Here is a 19,868-nt window from a genome sequence, read left to right as displayed (position 1 = left end):
ACCTTACACCTTTCAAAACTCAATAAAATATTAACAAAATCTTATAAAATTTCTGTTTTTCATCGAACTCTCTCAATTTGTTCAAAATTTTTCAAAATTTATGTCTGCTGAGAATTAAGATTCAAAACAAGATCAAGTATCATAATCATACATTTTTTTAATTTCAACTATTTAATCCCAAAACTAGTTTTTTCTCTCTCTTGGGTTGTTAATTTTCTTCATTTGTTTGTAAATCTAATTTAATTTAAGGTTAGGGATTTTTTCAAAAATAAAAAAATTCATGTGGAAATCTCTATATTATGTTATGTCAACATTGTCTCATGTCAATATTTGTCATACATCGATCATGTCACATCAATATACCTCACAATTAAATTTAATGATGTTAGAATTAAGAATTATAATTAATAAATTCACAAAGTATAAGAATTCAATTTATATAAATTATTATATAGAAACTAAATTCATTCTTCTTGTAGAGTATATGAACTAATTACATAATTTAACTATAAATATAAGATTATATGTTCTCCACATAAATCTAATTATGATATCCCTTCACTAATTTCCCAAGTAAAACGAGCAGGTATATCAAGGAGATTAATGAGTTTATAAATGACTCAAATCTTTTATGACATGTTTGGCTGGGAGGAATAGGCAATTCCATTCCTATTATTTCTTAACACCCTCTTTCGCTGTGTGAATTACAAAATAACTATTCGCAAAGAGGATAAGCTATTATCTACCCTCTTGGGTAATAGCTATCCCATGGGTCAAACAATAGACTGAAACAATTTTAAAATGATTATGTGAGATCACTATCCTATGCATGTTAAAACCTAACCCTAACATTTAAAGAGTATTTTTGATTTATTATCATTTATTTATTTTTATTCCACAACTATTTTTATCCATCAAACACTAGAATAGTATAGAACGATAATCAAGGCTCATAATAGCTATTCCTGTTACAAAATAGCTATTCCAGTGATTTGAGATGTCTCTTAAACAAACCATGAAGTTGAGACATTCAGACTGACTCATATCTTCAAGGAGAGGAATAAATGTTTGTGGTTATGGCTTACCCTTTAAAATGTTTGTATTTCTTTACCTCACAGTGAACACCCACAGGACATGGCGAATGATAGAGTTGAGAATAACAAGAAGTTGCTAATGTAGCCAAGTCAGAACACACACATGAATATTTAGACCTAAAATGGAATGCCATTACAACAAAAGCAGAATATCACTGGTCTTTCTTTTTTGGTTTTTTGGTCAGTGGTAATGGAACCAAATATCTAAGAAATTTTCAACAAGAGAGTATCACATTACACTCATGGACATTATTTGGCGAGCGAGACCTGGGTCTTGCTGCAGCAGCTCCCTCAAGTTGTTCTCCACCTCAGCCATCTGTTTTTCCAAGTACTCCTTCGAAGTCTGTCAAAACTCAATATATTAGGTTACTTTCAGGGAAAATGGATCAGCACTCCAAGTTGTAGTTCATGATCAGCACACACAATAGAATGCTTACCACTTGTAAGGTTCTTTCAAAAAATAAAGCTCAGGAACGAAATTGCAAAAGATTAAACAAAAGCCATTAAAACTCAATATATGAAGCCATAAAATCATAACAAATCCTGTGATGGTTGAACACAAGGTAGTTATGGCATAGAATAAAACCAAATGAGCTAAGCATGGTGAGGTAACTTGCTTAATATGGTGCAAATATATTCCTTTTTTTTTAATTTGGGGAAAGGGGATTCGAATCCTGTTCTTTAAGCAGAAGATCAGGCACCAACTAATGAGCCAAACGTTCAGGTGCAATGGTTATCCTTTTAGTTAAGTCAAATATCCAACAACAAGGATGGTTCCAACCAGGAATAAAAGAGGAATAACAAAAATTTGAAAAGAAGAAAAAAATCACCAATGAATACCAAGTGTCAAGTGGAGAAGATGCATGCACATAAAGCTTTACACAACCAGAGAAAATTACCTGCAATGAAGCAATTGCAGACTCACTATCTTTCAGCTTCTGTTCTTGTTCATTCATTAAAACTGGCTTGGGCTCTAAAACAAACCTGGACAGATGATGAAAGAAAGGCAAATAAATATGTCCATCAGTCCACATCACGTATATTCCTTGCAGGCCATGACTCATGATTAACATTTAATTAAGTTATAGACTACTCACGTTCTCCCTGCAAAACAATAAAAAGAAAAACAGGTTATTGCTCTGCAGATTTGGCACAATCACTCTATAATCCAACGAAAATAGTTGCCCATTAGTCATAACATATGAAACAGGCCTATAAAAATGCCAGCTCTAAAAATAAAGAGAAGTCTAAACCTAGCATCCTCATATGTGAATTTCTAACCACTGTAAATAAGTAAACACAACACTAGAATCTCACACCAATGCAACATCACAGTTTCAAGATCTACCTATGGATTTATAAGTATTTGTATCATCAGACAGCTGATGTAGCTCCTCCAGCGTTAAGTAAGCACGCTTCTTTTCTCCTTCCTTGTTTCGCATCTGGTTTTGCACCTAGAAGTCATATGATTCACTCACTTCAGTCCCAGAGGTTAAAGGTACTTCTCACAAGTCTCCAATTCCATGATAACTATAGTGGGGTAAAAGATCACATAAAACAGATATCAAGTATACAACAGCCACTCTTGCACTTAAACACAGAAATAAAATTTTCATTTCAACAAAAGGAGGACGCACAGCATCAAGCATTACACACATGGGTACATAATTGAGCATGCACTCAATGCTGAAATTCATCGAACCAAGAATTGCTTGGATGTGGAAATATAACAAAAAGCCAGGAGGCCTGCTCCTTTGCCATATATCCCAGAGTAGTGCACAAACTATCAAGTTTGCCATCACAGTTGCATAAAAATTTCAATTTCAGATAACAATTTCACTACATTTGAAATAAGAGTATTGATATTTTAAAGAACTTGCATACACTCTAAAATGCAAATGAAACATAGATTGGTCAGATGTATAATCAAACAACACAGTATTTCAGCACTAGAATAAGGCATACATATGGGGTTAACTGTAAGACAAAACTTTTAGCAGCTTCTGGCGGCAGCAGCCACATGCTGAACATTCTTTAAAATAATATACGATCAATTATCAGAAATATACAGTTTGATTGACACAAGGACAGAAATCATACAAACAGTCCGATCATGCTATTGCTCAATCCGGTATATCCTCCATGGGTCTACTTGAACGGTCAATGATGTGCTCAACTATAAAATCTCTTTTGATTTTCCCCACAACTCTGGTAACTTTTACCACATCTGATGTGTCTTTAATACGACATACAGTCCCTTATCCCAGCCCAAAAAGAAAGAAAACCCTCAATATGAAGCTACACTTCAACTGTTATTGTGGTCATCCTAGGTTCAAGATTAAAACGAATTCTCTCTGCTTCATAAACCAAGGAATATGCTTAGTCTTAAATCAAACTTGTAGCAATTTTTGTCCCTCCAAAAGCTGAAGTATCAAATTAGCTCAACAGAAGGTCAACAGCTAGACATAATTAGAGAGGTGGAGAAAACTCAAGTCCCCGTTTCAATCTATTTTTACTAGTCATTAAAAAAAAAACAGTGGAATTAGACACCAAGCAACAGGATACAGAGCCATTCTACTAATCTACAGAAAAATAAAATATAAAAACACATACCTGTTTCAATTTGCCAGTGAGCTCAATCATTCGACCCTGAATCTCTAAAAATGCCTGTTATCCAAGACACGTCAATAACACCCATGAGATTTCATTTTTTTCAACTTTACCAGCAATCAAATCAAAAGAAGACTTGTTTGGAAAACAACCCAGATGAGAAGTTTCACTTCTTACAGTTTTGTTAACCTCGTCGGCCATAGCTGAAGATTCAAGCACCCGAAGTCAGCACCTACTGAAAGAGTTTTGAGCGATTAAACCCACATATATATTAGCATCGAATATAAGAAAGTACAATAATTTAAGAAAATAAAAGCACATTTCTTAATCAAAATTCTATTTGTAAATTGAACAAAATTAGAGTAAAAAGAAAAGGGGTAGTGAGGTAATACCCGTATGACAGAACTGACTTTGTATTTGGGGCTTTCCGGCTATCGGGTCTGGTTAAGGTAAACCGGAAAAGGGTGGAGAGGGATCGGAGAGTGGGAAAGGAATAGAGTAACGCCGCCGTGAAAGAGACAAGATGGTTTTGTGATACGAGGATTTTATAGCACTCTCTATCTTACGCCCGACACTCTCTTCTCCCTATCCGATGGTTAAGATGACAGTGCATTTTTTTTTTATAACATTTTGAGGTCTAATTTCTTTTTAGTAAAGCCTTTTGGGTCTAACATACTCCATATTGTAATCCTAATATTAATAGTAATTCTCCATTCCAATTCGAGTTATGGGTAATAGTTGGTGCATGAGTTTCGTATTCAAAAATTAAAATTTTTATTTTTTAAAAAATAAAAAATAATAATTTCTCATTTATTCTATTGATTTTGTTTACACAAAAAAAATTAAACTTTTGTTTAATTTCTAGTTATAGAGGAAATGATGTTGATAGGGCAATTGATAGATGCTTGCGTGATTGGCGTTTTGATAAGTTTTCACTATCACAATAACTAATGTTATTCAAATGATGTTGCAATAACATACTTAAAGAAAAAGTTCGATCAATTAGGAAATAGTATTGTACAGGGCATTCTTCATTTAAGATGCATTGCACAAATAATCAATTTAGTTGTTAGTGATGGATTGAAGGAATTTAATAATTCATATGCTTATATGAGGAAAGTAGATAGATATTTGAGACAATCATTATTTAGGTTGCAAAAATTTAAGGAGTGTGTTCATATTGAAAAGATTACCACCAATAGTTGGTTGTGCTTAGATGTTAGCTTTAGGTGGAATTTAACATACTTAATAATGGTGGATGTGGCTCAAAATTTTGAAAAGGCCTTTGAGAGGTTTGATGAAATGGATTCTTTTTATAGAAGTGACTTATTGTTGGGAGATGGGTATCCTGAAAATGATGATTGGGCAAATGTTAAGAGATTAGTCATTTTTTTTGTAGCTTTTTTATGATCTCATTATGAAAGTTTTAAGTTCCTCATATGTTACTTCTAATATTTTCTTTGGGGAAATTTGTAAAGTATATTGTTTGTCGCATGATTGGCAATTGAGCGCTGATGTTGGATTTACTTTAATGGCTAGAACAATGAAAGAAAAATATGACAAGTGTTAAAAGAATGTGGACAAAACGAATATGTTGTTGTATGTTGCGATTGTTCTTGATCCTAGACATAAATATGTTTTTATAGAATATTGTTTCGGAATAATGTATTCATTGAGTGACGTTGATTTGATGATCACAAAATTAAAGGAGGCAATGTGGGAATTGTTCAATCATTATAAAACAATGATGTAGCCCTCGCAATCTCAGCTTGTAATGTTTTGGCAATGCCTATATACACGGTTACTTTAGAATTTGCTTTTAGCATTGGTAATTGAGTTTTTCATGCATATAAGAGTTCTTTAACTCCTAAGTTGGTACAAGCTTTAATTTGTGCTCAAGATTAGTTACGAGATCCATTACATTCGAATTCAAGTTTTGAGGCAAAAAACAAGGGATTGAAAAAAGTCTATTTAAGTAATATTTTAAATTTACATACTTTGAATCTTTTTCAAAAAAAAAAAAAAAGTTATTATTTCTTGATTTTCCTTAATTTTTGTTTATCTTACTTTACTTTATGTTATATTTGTCTATGCATTTGTAGATCTTTCAAGAATTGCTTTGGAGGCGACTACTGATTGATGGACAAAGAAAAATCAGTACTTGTTAATATTTGGCAATTGACATGTTCACTTTAAAACTTTTTAATATGTGTAGTTGTGATCAATTTGATGTTTGTTGAATGCTGATTTCAGAATTTAAACTTTCAGTTAATTGGTTGTACTTGGAGTTGAACTCTTTGTATTTTTTTTTTTTTTTGCTTATAAACTTATGAAGTTTTAATATGTACTTTGTTGTTTGATAATTTTTCTAACAAATGTTGGGATTATTTTAATGTTCTCGTGATTGGTATTTGTTGTTGGCTAGTTTAATTTCAATAAATTTATTATATAAATTTAAAAAAAAAACTGAAAAAAAAAAGCCTTTAAGGCGGTCCATTTGGTTAAGTAGGTTAATGGTATTTCTTGACTGAATTAACCAAATGCTCCCCCCACCTTCGATTACCTATTCTATGAGATCCCTTCTTCCTTGTCAATTTCCAATACCCTTCCACTTAACTTACCTGCTCTCGGCATGGCTTCACATCTTTCAATATCACTAATTGATGCTCGAACCTAGTAGTCCTTACCATTCACTTTAATGTTCAGAGTTTTTTACCTTCATTAAGATGACCACATAATCTAATCACCTCCACCTTTCTTTGATGTCTTGGTTCCATCTTACTATTTTCTTATTTTATTTTATTTATTGATTTAATTTTCAACAAACACAACTCTTTTTTTAATTTTCAATGGTTACAATTTTTTTTCTATTTCGATATAAAATTATATTTTTATTTGAAAATGTCCAACACTTTCGTCAAAGTCTTACACAAATATGGGCATATTGACTGAAACCATGGTTCAAACATACCATGTAATGGTTCAGTAAAACCTCCATTTACCTTTTTATCTTTGAAAGTTACAATGATGTGTATTACCCCGACTAGCTTGACCTGTGCTATTATCCCTTCTCGAAACTGCCCCACAGTTAATGGTACTGAACTCCTTAACTATCCCGCAGCACTTCTTCCCAGCCATTCTAATTCTTCTTTAGTAATAACCACTCTATTAACTCTTTTGACATTTGTCACTCTTTTCCTCCCCTCTTGCCTTAATAACTTGCTTTGCTTTGTTGTTAATGTTTGCAATCAGGGATTCCTTGTATGTTCTATCCCCACCACTAGAAGTTCCTTCCTTTTCCTTCTTAGACTTGACCTTGCCTTTAGACACATTTCTTCCTCTAGGTTTATACACCTCCATAACCCTAATATGTTTGTCCTATCATGACCCAATTGGATTACCCTTGCGAGTTCGCTGCCAGTCCAATACTGTACAAAGGCATACTTGGTCTTAATGACTATTTTGGGATGAGGACATCTACTCCAAAATCATTAAAAAATTCTTTTAACTAATTCCATTCCATAGCATTACTAAGATTTCCCACAAACGCTGTGAATAAAGTCCCATTGTCTGTTCATTTTGTTTTTTTTTTTTCATTTTTTTAAAAATTTTAATTAAAAAAAAAAGGAAGTAAAAAAAAAAATTAAAACAAATGACATGGTATTTTTTAGGCACATAGTGTGTTTTTATTGATTAATTTTTAACACATCACTTATTTGACTAACATGTTAGTCTCGTCTACAAACTAATGGATGAAAGCAAAATTCAAGTACTTAGTTATGAATTTCCAATCGAATCGAACATTTGACAATAGCTTATATGCCAAATATGCAATTAGTTTTTTTTATCAATGCAACCAAAATTGAAGATGGAAATTAATGATTAATGTTAATGTAGTGAAGGTTACCCAAGAAAAACATTAATCACTTTAATGGTAAGGAATAAGTTCTCCTATTTCTTAGGTATGATAGAAATATAAAAAAGAGAGTGAAAAAAATGGAAAGAACCAAAAATAATTAGTGGTCTAAGGGAAAATAGGAAGAAAAAAAAATTAATGATGGTTTATGAAAATAATATTAAAAAATCATTATTATGATATACATCATTAAATAAAATAAAAGCCATACTTGAATGTTAGTGAAATGAATGAAATGAAATTCATAATTATATGTAACGTACTAAGATGAATAATTGTTACATAGTTGGCAAAATTCTAATTCGAAATGAAAGGATCAGTAATATAATTGACACAAATTAAAACCTAAAATGTGTAATTAATGTGAATTACCAATATAGATGTTGAAATCAATTGAAAATCTATTAGTAAAGAGAAATTAGCAGGAAGAAAATAAAAAGAAATAGGCAAAACAAAAAGAGGCCTCTTGTATAACTTTTCTCATTTATAATTTCCACCTTTGTAATTTTACTTTCTTTATATTTAGATATAAAATAAAATAAAACCTATTTTTTAATCTTTTCTCATTGTCCCCTTTTTTTTATTTTTACTTTCCTTTTTTCCTATGAATACTTTTCCCAAAATAAATTTACATTTTGGACATATTTTATATGTTTTTTTTGGTTAAATATATAAGAATTACATCGTTTTTAAATGAAAAAAAAAAGAGTTGAATTGCAGCAAAACAGAAAAAAGTATTCACAAAAGAAAACTAATAATTACAATTTCTTTTTCATAAAGGGTGAAAATTTCAAAAAAAAAGAATATATTTATTTTATTATTCCCACATTTATAGATATCTTTTTCTTCTTTATTGAGTGGGATTGCCCACATGGTGGGCTCTTCTCTGACATCTACAACACACAAAATTAATCCCTCACCCTTTCCATAATCTCTCTTCCTCCTCACCAAACAACAGTAGCCAGCTCACCACCACCAACCATATTACACACACAATTGAAAAATACAAAAATCTTGTACACTTAGGGTAATCAGCAACCAACCAGGGACTGACCATTTTCCTCCCCTTTTGATCATGGAATTTCTGCATGAGAGGGGGAAGAAACACCAAGACATCACACCAAAAATATTTTATGTTGCTAATTTCCATCTCCCCATCTTTGGCTGCATAAACCCATCTGGAAAAAAGAACAAAAAATATAAAAAAAAAAAACTAAAATCCTATTGTAGAGAGCAAATCATCACATCTCATTCAAGGACTTTATACTATGCTGGTTCACCTGCATTGGATCAGTAATTGAGTAATTAGTAAAAATTAACTGTGCTAATCTTTTTCTTTTCATTTTTTTTTTGTTCTTGTTTTTGCTGGAATGAGATACTTGACTTGGACACAAAGTTAGATATAGAAAAGGAAAGATTTATTTCATTATGATTCATCATTGAATTTGTAGAGGCCAAAAACCCAAAAAATCTGCAGGGCCAGAAAGATCCACCAATTCTGTTGTTGACCTTTGAAATCATATGCTGGGCAGACACATTAAATGTATTAAATAATAGTACATGGTTTTACCAGGGTGGTGTAGGTACCTGGATCTAGCTGTAGGGGTTTCTACTTTCTCATTTATAAAAGAAAACCAGATGCATAGACAACTAGCTAAAACTGTTAAAATTATGGTGGCAGCATTGCATGGTTAAGGAATGGAGCAAATCTTAATGTAATCAAGTGCAAAACATTGCTCTCTTAATTGGGTTATAGGTCAATTTGTTAATATGTAAAAAGATGATTAACGATGTGGGAATGGGAACTAGAATTTTACCTTTTCCTTCTTTGAAGTTTACTTTATGATAAGGGGAAGTCATGGTTGTGTTCATAGGTGACATGCGCTGAAACGAGAATCTTGTCCAATTGCCACAAGCATCCGGCATGCAACTTCAAGCAACTTCCCTGCCAAACATTTAGGTAATGAAGTATTAGGCACAACCATATTTTTTAATTAAAAATACAGAAGACCAACTGAAAGCTACATATTAACTTTATGAAAATAACTCCCTACTTTAAAATATTGTTAAATGAATGATTGATTTGAACCAAAAAAAATTCTAATAAAATATGATATCATAAGTGTTTAAACTAATAAGCTCTTGCAGATCAACAAGATTAACGAAACTTCGACGTTCATAAACTTATACTACGTGCTAAGAAGCAAATGAAATTTTAAAAGGAGCTATAATCAGTTGAAACCATGGTTATGCTTCCTCAATAACATGTGTTTTAAAAGAAAGTTGCTGCAATTTGCACAACATGGACAGGAAAGCTGCAACCACATCATTGTGGTCCCTTTTACGATTAATACTTTTGCTTGAAATTAAATTGTTGCAATGAGAACAACAAAACAAATCATGCTCAATAATATGGTACAATAATAATGTAGGAAGGAAACAAATATGTGTAAAGACACCCAGTTGGAATTTTTTTTTTTTTGTAGTAAGAGAATGGCCGGTCAAGATTCCTCTAAAGTCTAAACAAAATTTTATTCTTGTTATGGTTGAATTTTCATATTCTTTTGCAACCTAGACATTTTTTATAAGCCACTTAATTCCAAAACAACCACAGAGAACCAAATATATTACCCCTCCACCACAGCCCATAAACCACCCTTGAGTTCGCGATACAATTTTTGGTGTGTTTTTTAACTTTACTTGCCTCATCAAACATCAGCTCAAGACAGCAACAAACTTCCCATAATTTCTTAAAATTTTCTGATTTAAGAATAATAAGCTTGTTTTGTTCCTTCTATTTGTTCTTATTGCTAAAAATCCCACGAATAAGAACAATATAGGCTTTTCATATATCAATTTCAAGTAGACAAATATTAGTAATCCTCATTTCATAAGTCACTATAACTTCTCTCGAAAAAGGTCATTGTAACAGAATGAGGCCCCAAAGAAAGTAAATATAGATACGATTAGGGATTAGATTTACCAAGGCCATCAACTAAATACTAGTAACCACAATAATGAACATAAGACATGATGTCATTCAGACCTACTAAGGTAAATGGAACTTAAGTTCAATATAAAACTATCACATAACTGCTTGAAGTTCATGTAAAAGTTAGGGGGAAAGGTGGTGTGTCATGTCATCCTAATATATAAACTTAATGGACAGGTGTAGAATGTAAATTGCCCTCACAACAACCAAGATGATGTAAAGCTAGAAAACAATAATCTACCCAAAAGAAAGCTAGAAAACAATTCCAAGTCACGATTCTATGAAGTTACAATCTCATTGAAAGCAGCAGTCTACCTCTCTACGAAATAATTAAGCTACCAAACTTATAGCAAATTTGGATTAGGTTAGAGAAGTGAGTTTCATGTCAAATTTCCTTAAGAAAAAACTATGTAATTAAATACCAAAACCCCCCTAGTAATTGACACATCCCATTCATGATTAAGAAGATTTATCTGCTTTTTTTCCTAAAGAATAAATGTCCTAAACTTTTGGTTCAAGGCAAGCCACAACCTTAACTTTATCTTTTACATAATTTGATTGTATTGGACAAAAGTATAAGCTTTCATTTGCCATGGATGTGAACATAAAAAGTGAAAGTTGAAACGTAAGAACAAATAAAACATACCACAAAATTTATAAGCTAATAAGAAATAATACCTACCCTACACTTAAATACTTATCAGAAAACATAAATGAAAACAACAAAAGCAATCACAGAAAAAGACAAGTCTATCCTCTGACCGATTCTGACCCACCGACACTCGCATTTACCAACACTAACCCGGTCGCCCCCACCGAAAACACCCCTGCAACCCACCGTCCCCCTTGTTCTCGCCGCCGGTACTATTCCCAGAACCCCCAAAAGGAATTGGTAAATAAAGCATTGTAATCTGGTAGACAGTGATAAATTGAGCAGTTAATGGAAAAAGATAAATAATTTATTACCTCTTCTGGGTTTCGCTGTAGCAACTTTGATAGTTTTCTTTTCGTCCTTGGTTTTCTCTTCCGGGGGGAAAAGAACCCCGTCGATCCCCTGCACCGAGATCCTCCCGTCGGTGTAAATATCGGGATCGAACAAATATGCAGATCCATCGGCGTGGCCGAATTTAACAGACCCATCAGCTTCCTGAGCCAACACTTTATGGGGCAACCTTAATGTGTCGTAAGACACTTTCCCGAACCTTCTCACGGCATTGTACATGCTTTCCTCGGTCTGGTACTCAGGAATCACATGGTAATAAATGATTTGTTCCGGTGCACCGGGCTCGCTTAGCTGGTCCGTGGTCAACTTAGCCATGGCCTCGTCGTTGGGTGCTAAAACGGTTAAAACGTAGCCTTCGGAAACCAGGCGTCCCATTTCGGTGGCTAACGATGTTAAGTTGACTAAAATATCAGCCATTTCATTGTACCCTCCGTATTGTAGCAAAGTTTGTATGAAATCTTTAACTTGCCTCATCCCGTTGAAATGGTGGTGGGGTCCCCCTGGTCCTGGAGCTGGTGCCGGAGCTAGTGATGGGCCTGGAGCCATGGCGTCGTAAATTGGCAGGACGGGTGGCGCACCGGGCAGCACCGGGGGGGCGGGTTTTTTCAAACGGTGGGTTCTGGGGTCAACTTCCGGAGCTCCTTCTGGTTTAACGGCGGAGATTGAACGGAGACTTCTACGGTTGTTGAAATCTTGTTGTACGGATCGAGGGATTAGTAGCTGTTCGACACCGTGGATGACACCATCTGGGCGGTCCACAGCGTTGGGGTTAATGACCTTGGCTGTGCCAATGAATTTGGCCCCGGAGGAGTCTTCACTGGAGAGCTCGACTCGGTCATTGGATAATGTACGGTGGCGGGTCGAGTCGGATGTTGATTTGGGCCAGGAGTGCGGTTCTATCCTGGAGGGCACAATGTGGTAAAGCAGGAGAGTTTGGAGGGACTTGAGATTGCCAGGTTCCAGCAAAAACCGCTTGAATTCAGGGTCGAGATCCCGCTCGAGAGCTTCATTTTTAGGAGCAAAAATGGTAATATTGTGTTTCCCAACAGTTTCTTCCAGGGTCTGCAACAGCAAAGCTTTCTCCACCAATTCCGCAAGCTCCGTGTAATGTGAGTCCAGCAAAGCCACCAGGACGGAGTTGGAATTGATCTGACCGGAGCGAGTAGTCGTTGACGGGGTTTCTTGCAATGCCAGGGAGAATCTAAGACCTGAGAGTAGAAGAAGAAAGTTGAAGAACAACAACAAAGCCATGAGTCTTCTGCTTGTCGAAAACTCTAATAGTTTGTTGGGTTTTCTTTGTAGAGATGGGCTATAAAACACAGAGAAAGAGAAGAAAAGCTTTTATTTGCTTCAAAGACTTGTCTTTGTTTTTCTTTTCTTTACTTTGTTCCTGTGTCCCTCTCTCTCTCTCTCTGTCTCTCTCTCAAGTCTCAGCGTCTAGCTTTGCTTTCTCCATCTGTCACTTTGGTGACTGTTTTGTAGCCTTTTTTTTTGTACTGAAACTGGGTATTAAGTGAAGTAATTAATAAAGAGAGGGGGACGAAGGAAAGGTTACTGATAAAGGGGAAGCGGAGGGTAGAGGGTGGGGGGTTAAAATAGCGTCGGTTGCGGGTAAAAATGAGAGGGGAACACGTGGGAGAAAGGAAATGCTTTTTCAAAGATTGCCGGCTTGTCAAGCCTTTATTTTTTGGGGGGGAGAGAGTTTGGTTGGAAGAAGGTTCTGTTTTGAGTTCTTTTGAGGGTTACTTCAAGCCTTCCAAGATGACATTCGCCAACTTGTCAGTGGGAACGGTCCACTTGAACCGAACCGGTCCAAGCATCATCAAGCATCTTTCCAGATAAAATAAAAAAATTGGATAAAATATCCTTTTCATATTAAATTTTGATTATAATATCACACAAATTCATTAATATTAAAAATAAACAATTTACGTTTCATTAAATTTAAAACTTACTTACTATATAAATTATAATTTTTATTTTTAAATTTTATTATGGGTGAAAAAATTCTATCTATTATTGATCATCTCTCGAGTGGATCTGGACGGGAAACGCCAAGTTCGACCAAAATGATTAACGCTCCCCTAGGAAGCACCGATTTGGTGCTCCCTTGAGGAGTCGAGCGATGCTCCATAAAGGAGCACCGTTCTAGTGTTCTCCAAGGGAGCACCAATCGTGCTCCCTCAAGAAGCCTATACCAGTGCTCCTTAAGGGAGCACCACTGGATTTGGCATTCAACTGCTAAATCCGGTACCGGCCAACTTGAAAAAATTGAAAAAAAAAAGTATTTTGGATATTTTATATTTTAATATTAACGTTGTTTATCCATTTTAAACGAAGTATTTATTTTAAAAATTAATGAACTTATATGAAATTACAGTCAAAATTTTAAACAGTTAAGTTATTTTATCTCAAAAAATTATTATGAAATATAACTTGAAAGAACAATTATAAAAAAAATATTTAAAGAGTAAGAAAATCTTATTTAAGTGTCTATTTATAAATAAAATAAAGAGTTATTTATAAACTAGTAATCTCTTATCTAGATAGAATTTATAACGTAAAGAAAATATTTAAGGGATTTGATTTAGATGGATTAAATCTTAATCTTAACCCAATCTAATCTATATCGAAATCCAAATATATATAATCAAATATCATATTACACTTCTTGTGTCTCACCTATTGTGTTATTTGACTTGATCTAAACTTTTTTAATTATAACATAATGAACATTCACACATATATTCGTAATACTCTCCTTTGAAAATCTATTACATTAAAACTTTATTAGAAAAAACTCACAGGAAAAACCCCCGAATGAAGGAAAAAAATTACATAATTCTTTTTAAAAATATGTATTTGAAATACTACCTTAAAAACCTTATCAAGTTGTTCCAAAAAAGGAACACTTATCAAGAAAAATCCAATGAAAAAAATCTTGATGAAGGAAAAGAATATAATGTGTATTTCACTTCTTTGATGACTGCATTATTTAAAATTTTAATCGTTGTAATAGGAAGTTCTTTGGTGAATAAATCTAATAGATTATCTCTTGACCAAATTTGTTGAACAGTAATATCACCTTTTTTCTTAAGGATCATGAAGGAATAGGAATTTTGATGAAATATATTTTGTTTTATTACCTTTAATATATCCTTCTTTTAATTGTGTTATGCAAGCGATATTATTCAAATATTATATTGTTGAAATTTCTTTATTACTTGACAAGCCACATATTCTTCAAATATATTGAGTTACAAATTTTAACTAGACACATGCATGACTTACCTCATAAATTGTCAAAATTTATGTATGGTTAGAAAAAACAATAACTATAATTTGTTTTACATAAGACTATGAAATAGTCATACCTCTATATGTAAATAAATAACTTATCTAGGATCGTACTTTGTGTGGATCAGATAAATATTATGCATTTGCATAACCAGTTAAATTTGATTTTGATACCTTTGAATAATATAAGCTTACGTCCATTGTTCATTGAAGATATCAAAGTATATGCTTAATTCCATTCTAATGTATTCAAGTTGTAGAAGAACTATACTTTACTAATAAATTTACAGTAGATGATATATTAAGTCATGTATTGCTAACAAGATATATTAGTACTCCGATTATACTATGATATGATACTTCAAGATGAAGAAGTTCTTCATTATCTTCATGAGGTCAGAAAATGTTTTTTTTTACATCTAGTGACCTTACAACCATTAGTGAATTCAATAAATGTGCTTTGTTTATATAATATCATTTTAGCACTTTTGCTATATAATTGAATTGATGAACAAAAATTCTATTTGTCAATTGTTAAATTTGAAGACTTAAATAAAACTTTATTTTTCTAATGTTTTTCATCTCAAATTCTTTTTTTAAGTAACTCATGATTTTTAATAACTCTTAAAAAGTTGTAATAATATTTAAGTTATCAGCATAAATAACAATTATAACTCTTAAAGAGGTTTCTTTTGGAGTTTCCATTTCTTCTTTCTGACCATCTCGTATATTTATTTCATTTTTTAAAAGATTTTATTTTTGGAACCAATTAGTTTCCCACATTTCTAGTGCACCTTGTCCTATAAAGGTATTAATTTTAATAGGAGCATTTACAACTAGTATATGAGATTTATTAATTTTTTTAAGTCAGTAAATATGTTTGCTAATTGATTTGTTATATTTTACGAATGAATTATTTTTAGAATTTCAAATTCACATTAATTTGTGTGAGGAACAAAATTAAATAATGATAACGCAATTAGGACATATACTGCACATCCAAGAATTCTTATATGGAAAATATTTAGTTTCTAACCATAAATTAATTGTATAAGGGAGAATTATAATAACTAGTTGGCATGATGCGTATAAGTGCTACTGCATCCAAAATGACATGCCCTCAAGCAAAAATTAAGAGTTTAAATTTTATAAGCAATAACCTTGCAATCAATTGGAAATGTTTGATAAATGATTATGTTAGACAGTTTTACATATGAAAGTAAGTAATAGGTTGTTTAACATTTATTCTAATTAATATGCAATATTCATTAAAAGCTTAAGATGTAAATTCACCAACATCATCAAGACGAACAATTTGGATTGCATAATCAAGAAAATGTGCTTGCAAACGAATTATTTGGGCAAATAATCTTACAAATTCCAAATTACAAGTTGATAATAAGCACACACATGACCATCTGGTTGATACATCTATTAAAATCATAAAATATATAATGTTAGTATAAGCCCTACAAGCCAATCTATGATTGTATGGGAATTGTAATTTTGAGATATTCATGTATGACATTTTATTATTCATAACAACATTGTAATTTTGGGAATTGTAATTTAATTTTAAAAATATCAAATTTTATTTTTATTATAGTGTTTGTTTTGAAGGTAATATTTTTGAAAATATCTAAAACTTTCTAAGACCCTTGGACTTAAGTTTTGTATATTTTAATTTTCTTTTACATTTTGGATGGTAAAAAAATTCTAAAAATAGTTCAAATTTTTATTTTTCAATTAAAAAGGCTTTTTATTTTTTAAAAAGTAAATTAAAATTTTATTTTTTAGTTAAATTAAATCTAATTTTGTAATTAACCTAAATTTAATTTTATTTTCAATTAAATTAAATTAAATTATCTAAATTTTAGAAATTTTAATCTTCTCTATTTAATTAAATTCATTTTTAAAACATTAGAAAATTTAAAAATTAAATTTAATATTTTAATATTTAAAAATTTAAAGAAAAATTTAACAAATTGAACTCTACCACCTATAAGGGTAAAATTGTCCTTACATTGTTGGGAGAGGGGTAAACTTGTCTAAGAATTTTAAGATAAGGGCAAAATGGTTCAAAAATTTGAGCTGAGATTACCGTGACTCGCTAATCTCAATTAAGCACTTGCCATGGTAAGTGTCATTTTCGCATAATAAAGTAAAATTACAAAATTACTAAATGAACAATACCGAACACAATAATATTTTTAAATTACCACTAGATACATGGTAAAATACCATTTTACTATTTAATAAACAATATTAATAATTTTATAAGGAGGAAGTAATGAAATGTTTAGGCTCCAAAATTAAGTCCCAAAACATGTGGATGTGATTCAACTATAAGTTAATTAGATTTTGCTTAGCTATATATTGGTTCGTTGGTTGATTTATTCGTTAAAAATTTTATCAATCTTTTATATTGAATGTAATAGTTATATCATAGACTTAAAGGGTTATATCTATTGTTATTGTGATTTCTACTTGAACATGTAATTTTATTTTTAATGAAGAACTCTTTTACTATTATAATTTGTTTGCCTTTATTCGACTTTAATGATAAAATTAACTAATTCAACTTTGGCCATTATATTTTAAAATGTCACGTGAGAGTTTGGTTTTCATCTTGATTGTTTTAAACTAAAAGGGTAATTTTTTTTAATAAATTTTTTATCAGGTAATTTGGTAAATTAATTTAGAACTCCAAGTATATAATTATCATGTAATTATTTTTAATTTACCAAAATAAAAGAATAAAGCATACTCATATCTAGACAGGATGATTGCCATGAGTGTCATCCCCCAGAATCCAATAGAAAAAGTTACTTGGTGAAGTTCTTGAAATCTATGTTGTACATAAAACCTTGACCATAATGCTATACTCAGAAGGTGAAAAAACACAAATCAACAGTATTCTAATAAATCTATATATGGGGTTCTTTTTTCTTGTTTAAAGGATATTTGATTTAGCGTAAAGACCATTCAATGTATTGACAAGTGCCCTGAAGATGACAGAGCTCTACCCTTCTTTGCACCCCTTGTTCACGCTTATGGTTCCAATTTGTTTGTTTCTCTTTCTTTCATAAACCAAAGAAAGAAAGCTGGGAACTTCCTCCTACACCATAATGTACGCCAACCTTGACTTAGCACTCAGTCGTGACGATTGTCGGATGGGATGGTGCCTCTATATATACAATCAAGTAGATGGGCACCCTATCGTCTACTCTAGCCATCAACAAATGGATGCCAATCCTTGCCTACTAGTTTTCATCTTGATCATTGCCCACGGCCTCCTACTTTGATTTTCCTGTGTTTTTTGTTCTTTTACAGATTAATGCAATATTTAGGACTTAAACTTTATTCTTAAAAAAAGAAAAAAAAAACAAAAGCTCAGACACACGCAACAAACGAGCTTATTAACTAGTTATATAGACTTTTATCATTCAACACTCCAGTCGTACTAGTAGTTTCCCAAAGAAAGAATGTTTTGTAGTGTTCCTTTTCCCAGGTTTTCCTCTTGAGGGTTTTGTCTTGTCTTTGAGCAAGTTTTGCCCCTTAGGAACTTCGTCTTGAGGGTCTTCTTACGTTTGTGCTTTCTGTTTTGATTTTAGTTTTTCTTTGGGGTGATATCTGGGCGGTTGTAGGATCCATGGTGATCGATAAGTTTTGTGTGGCAGATACTCTTAGAATGAGATTCTTCGCAGCACACATAAGGTGACTCTTGGGCAAAACTCATTTCCATCCTTCGTTTACTCTGTCAAATTTAGCTGTGGTTGCTAGTTAGTTGACTCAAAACAATGCAACCCCATGTCTCATGCAGATCCCATATTTCTATTGTGATCCATGACCGAGACATCCCTTTAACATTCCGATGGGCAAAATTTATCCCACAATAGAAATAGATTATGTATTAGAGTAAATAAAGTATATTAATCGATATTGACAATAAAAATAATAATTTCATGAACACACTAAGTCCCTCAAATTTTTTTCCACATAAGTTCTTTGATGTTGTTGAAAACTTTCCTTTAAGTAGGTCACGAACCAATATAGTGACTTTTTAGTATTCTTATTATTGTTATGATCACCCTGTTTCCGTAAAAATACCGTAACATAATCAAATTGAATAATTAGATATTATATTGTATAAATAATCCAAATTTTAATTGTTAGAGATTTGTGAAAATACCTCTTTCCATCAAGGATCAAACGCATTCAAATGCTTCGAATCGGTTGGAGTTGGTACTCAAACCTTCTGACCCTCAGCCTTGAGGCCAAGCCATGTACACTATCAGCTTAAACCCTAAACCAATGGGGAAATATTGCACAACGTACTTTTCTAATTTCTCATCGGATATATTAAATCTATCACTTTTCATCATGTCATCAAAAATCCTATCATTGTAGTATCTCCTCATAATTCATCAATGCATATAGCTCTAGCAACATAATACTCATCTTCCTCTAGAAATCAAGAATTATTTTGTTGACTTAAAGCTCGTTCAAGATGGGTGAAAATTGAAAGACAACCCATTGATTCCACGTCTCCCCCATCGTCAATACGTTGCACCTAGTTCAATCTCGTTGCCACAATGGGTTCGAAATACAATGCACAAAACAAAAAAAAAAATTTCTCGATAATATTTGCTTCACAGACAAATCCTTCAATAGACTCAATTTTTCACTTTCTTTTTAAGATAGTGCAAAAACGTAATCATCAAAATAGAAATGATAATATACAAATGGAAATGAATAATTTAAATCATTAAAAATTTAAAACTTTTAAGATCTTAAAGCACAATACCTTTCAAAGACATACATCCATGGATAATGGACCAGTCCGCCAACCTTAACCTCATAAGATAATTGAATTGGCAAATACACCATGGAGTCAAAAAATGTCAAAGGAAATATCTTTTCTAGTTTGCCTATAATTTTCACAATGTTTCCTTC

The 19,868-nt window shown here is 32.3% G+C and overlaps 2 protein-coding genes across 4 annotated transcripts; both read right to left on the bottom strand.

Moving 5' to 3' along the window:
• Nucleotides 1–1,171: 1,171 nt before the first annotated feature.
• On the bottom strand, nt 1,172–4,325 carry PFD1 (PREFOLDIN 1). Of its 2 annotated transcripts, none has more exons than XM_021440887.2 (7): nt 4,097–4,325; nt 3,882–3,936; nt 3,708–3,761; nt 2,443–2,548; nt 2,192–2,198; nt 1,994–2,078; nt 1,172–1,437 (listed from the first exon to the last, which is right to left on the bottom strand). In XM_021440887.2, exons 2-7 carry the CDS (start codon nt 3,903–3,905, stop codon nt 1,324–1,326), a joined length of 390 nt encoding a protein of 129 aa, XP_021296562.1. In that variant the 5' UTR covers nt 3,906–3,936; nt 4,097–4,325; the 3' UTR covers nt 1,172–1,323. The 2 variants fall into 2 exon arrangements, with proteins under 2 accessions (XP_021296562.1, XP_021296561.1); XM_021440886.2 differs by having other exon boundaries at nt 3,882–3,939; nt 4,097–4,321.
• Nucleotides 4,326–8,372: 4,047 nt separating this feature from the next.
• On the bottom strand, nt 8,373–13,313 carry LOC110425849 (fasciclin-like arabinogalactan protein 15). 2 transcript variants are annotated; one of them, XM_021440908.2, is made up of 3 exons: nt 11,579–13,313; nt 9,438–9,565; nt 8,373–8,900 (listed from the first exon to the last, which is right to left on the bottom strand). In XM_021440908.2, the coding sequence occupies exons 1-2, from the start codon at nt 12,864–12,866 to the stop codon at nt 9,489–9,491; spliced, it is 1,365 nt and encodes a 454-aa protein (XP_021296583.1). In that variant the 5' UTR covers nt 12,867–13,313; the 3' UTR covers nt 8,373–8,900; nt 9,438–9,488. The 2 variants fall into 2 exon arrangements, with proteins under 2 accessions (XP_021296583.1, XP_021296584.1); XM_021440909.2 differs by having other exon boundaries at nt 8,373–8,798.
• Nucleotides 13,314–19,868: the final 6,555 nt, after the last annotated feature.

The sequence above is a fragment of the Theobroma umbraticum genome, unplaced genomic scaffold (assembly GCF_002168275.2).
Source record: "Theobroma umbraticum cultivar Fairchild unplaced genomic scaffold, ASM216827v3 scaffold_12.1, whole genome shotgun sequence".
Taxonomy (NCBI): Eukaryota; Viridiplantae; Streptophyta; class Magnoliopsida; order Malvales; family Malvaceae; genus Theobroma; species Theobroma umbraticum.
Note: the sequence above shows the minus strand (reverse complement) of the source record. Positions and strands in the feature narration are given on the sequence as shown.

What these genes read in the sequence shown, in the direction of transcription:
- PFD1 (XM_021440887.2), bottom strand. Translation starts at nt 3,905, where the DNA reads ATGGCCGACGAGGTTAACAAAACT. An exon ending in CCGACGAGGTTAACAAAACT is followed by an intron (nt 3,762 to 3,881) that starts GTAAGAAGTGAA and finishes CTTGGATAACAG; the next exon opens with GCATTTTTAGAGATTCAGGG. An exon ending in TCACTGGCAAATTGAAACAG is followed by an intron (nt 2,549 to 3,707) that starts GTATGTGTTTTT and finishes TATGACTTCTAG; the next exon opens with GTGCAAAACCAGATGCGAAA.
- LOC110425849 (XM_021440908.2), bottom strand. Translation starts at nt 12,866, where the DNA reads ATGGCTTTGTTGTTGTTCTTCAACTTTCTTCTTCTACTCTCAGGTCTT. An exon ending in TACAGCGAAACCCAGAAGAG is followed by an intron (nt 9,566 to 11,578) that starts GTAATAAATTAT and finishes AATGTTTGGCAG; the next exon opens with GGAAGTTGCTTGAAGTTGCA.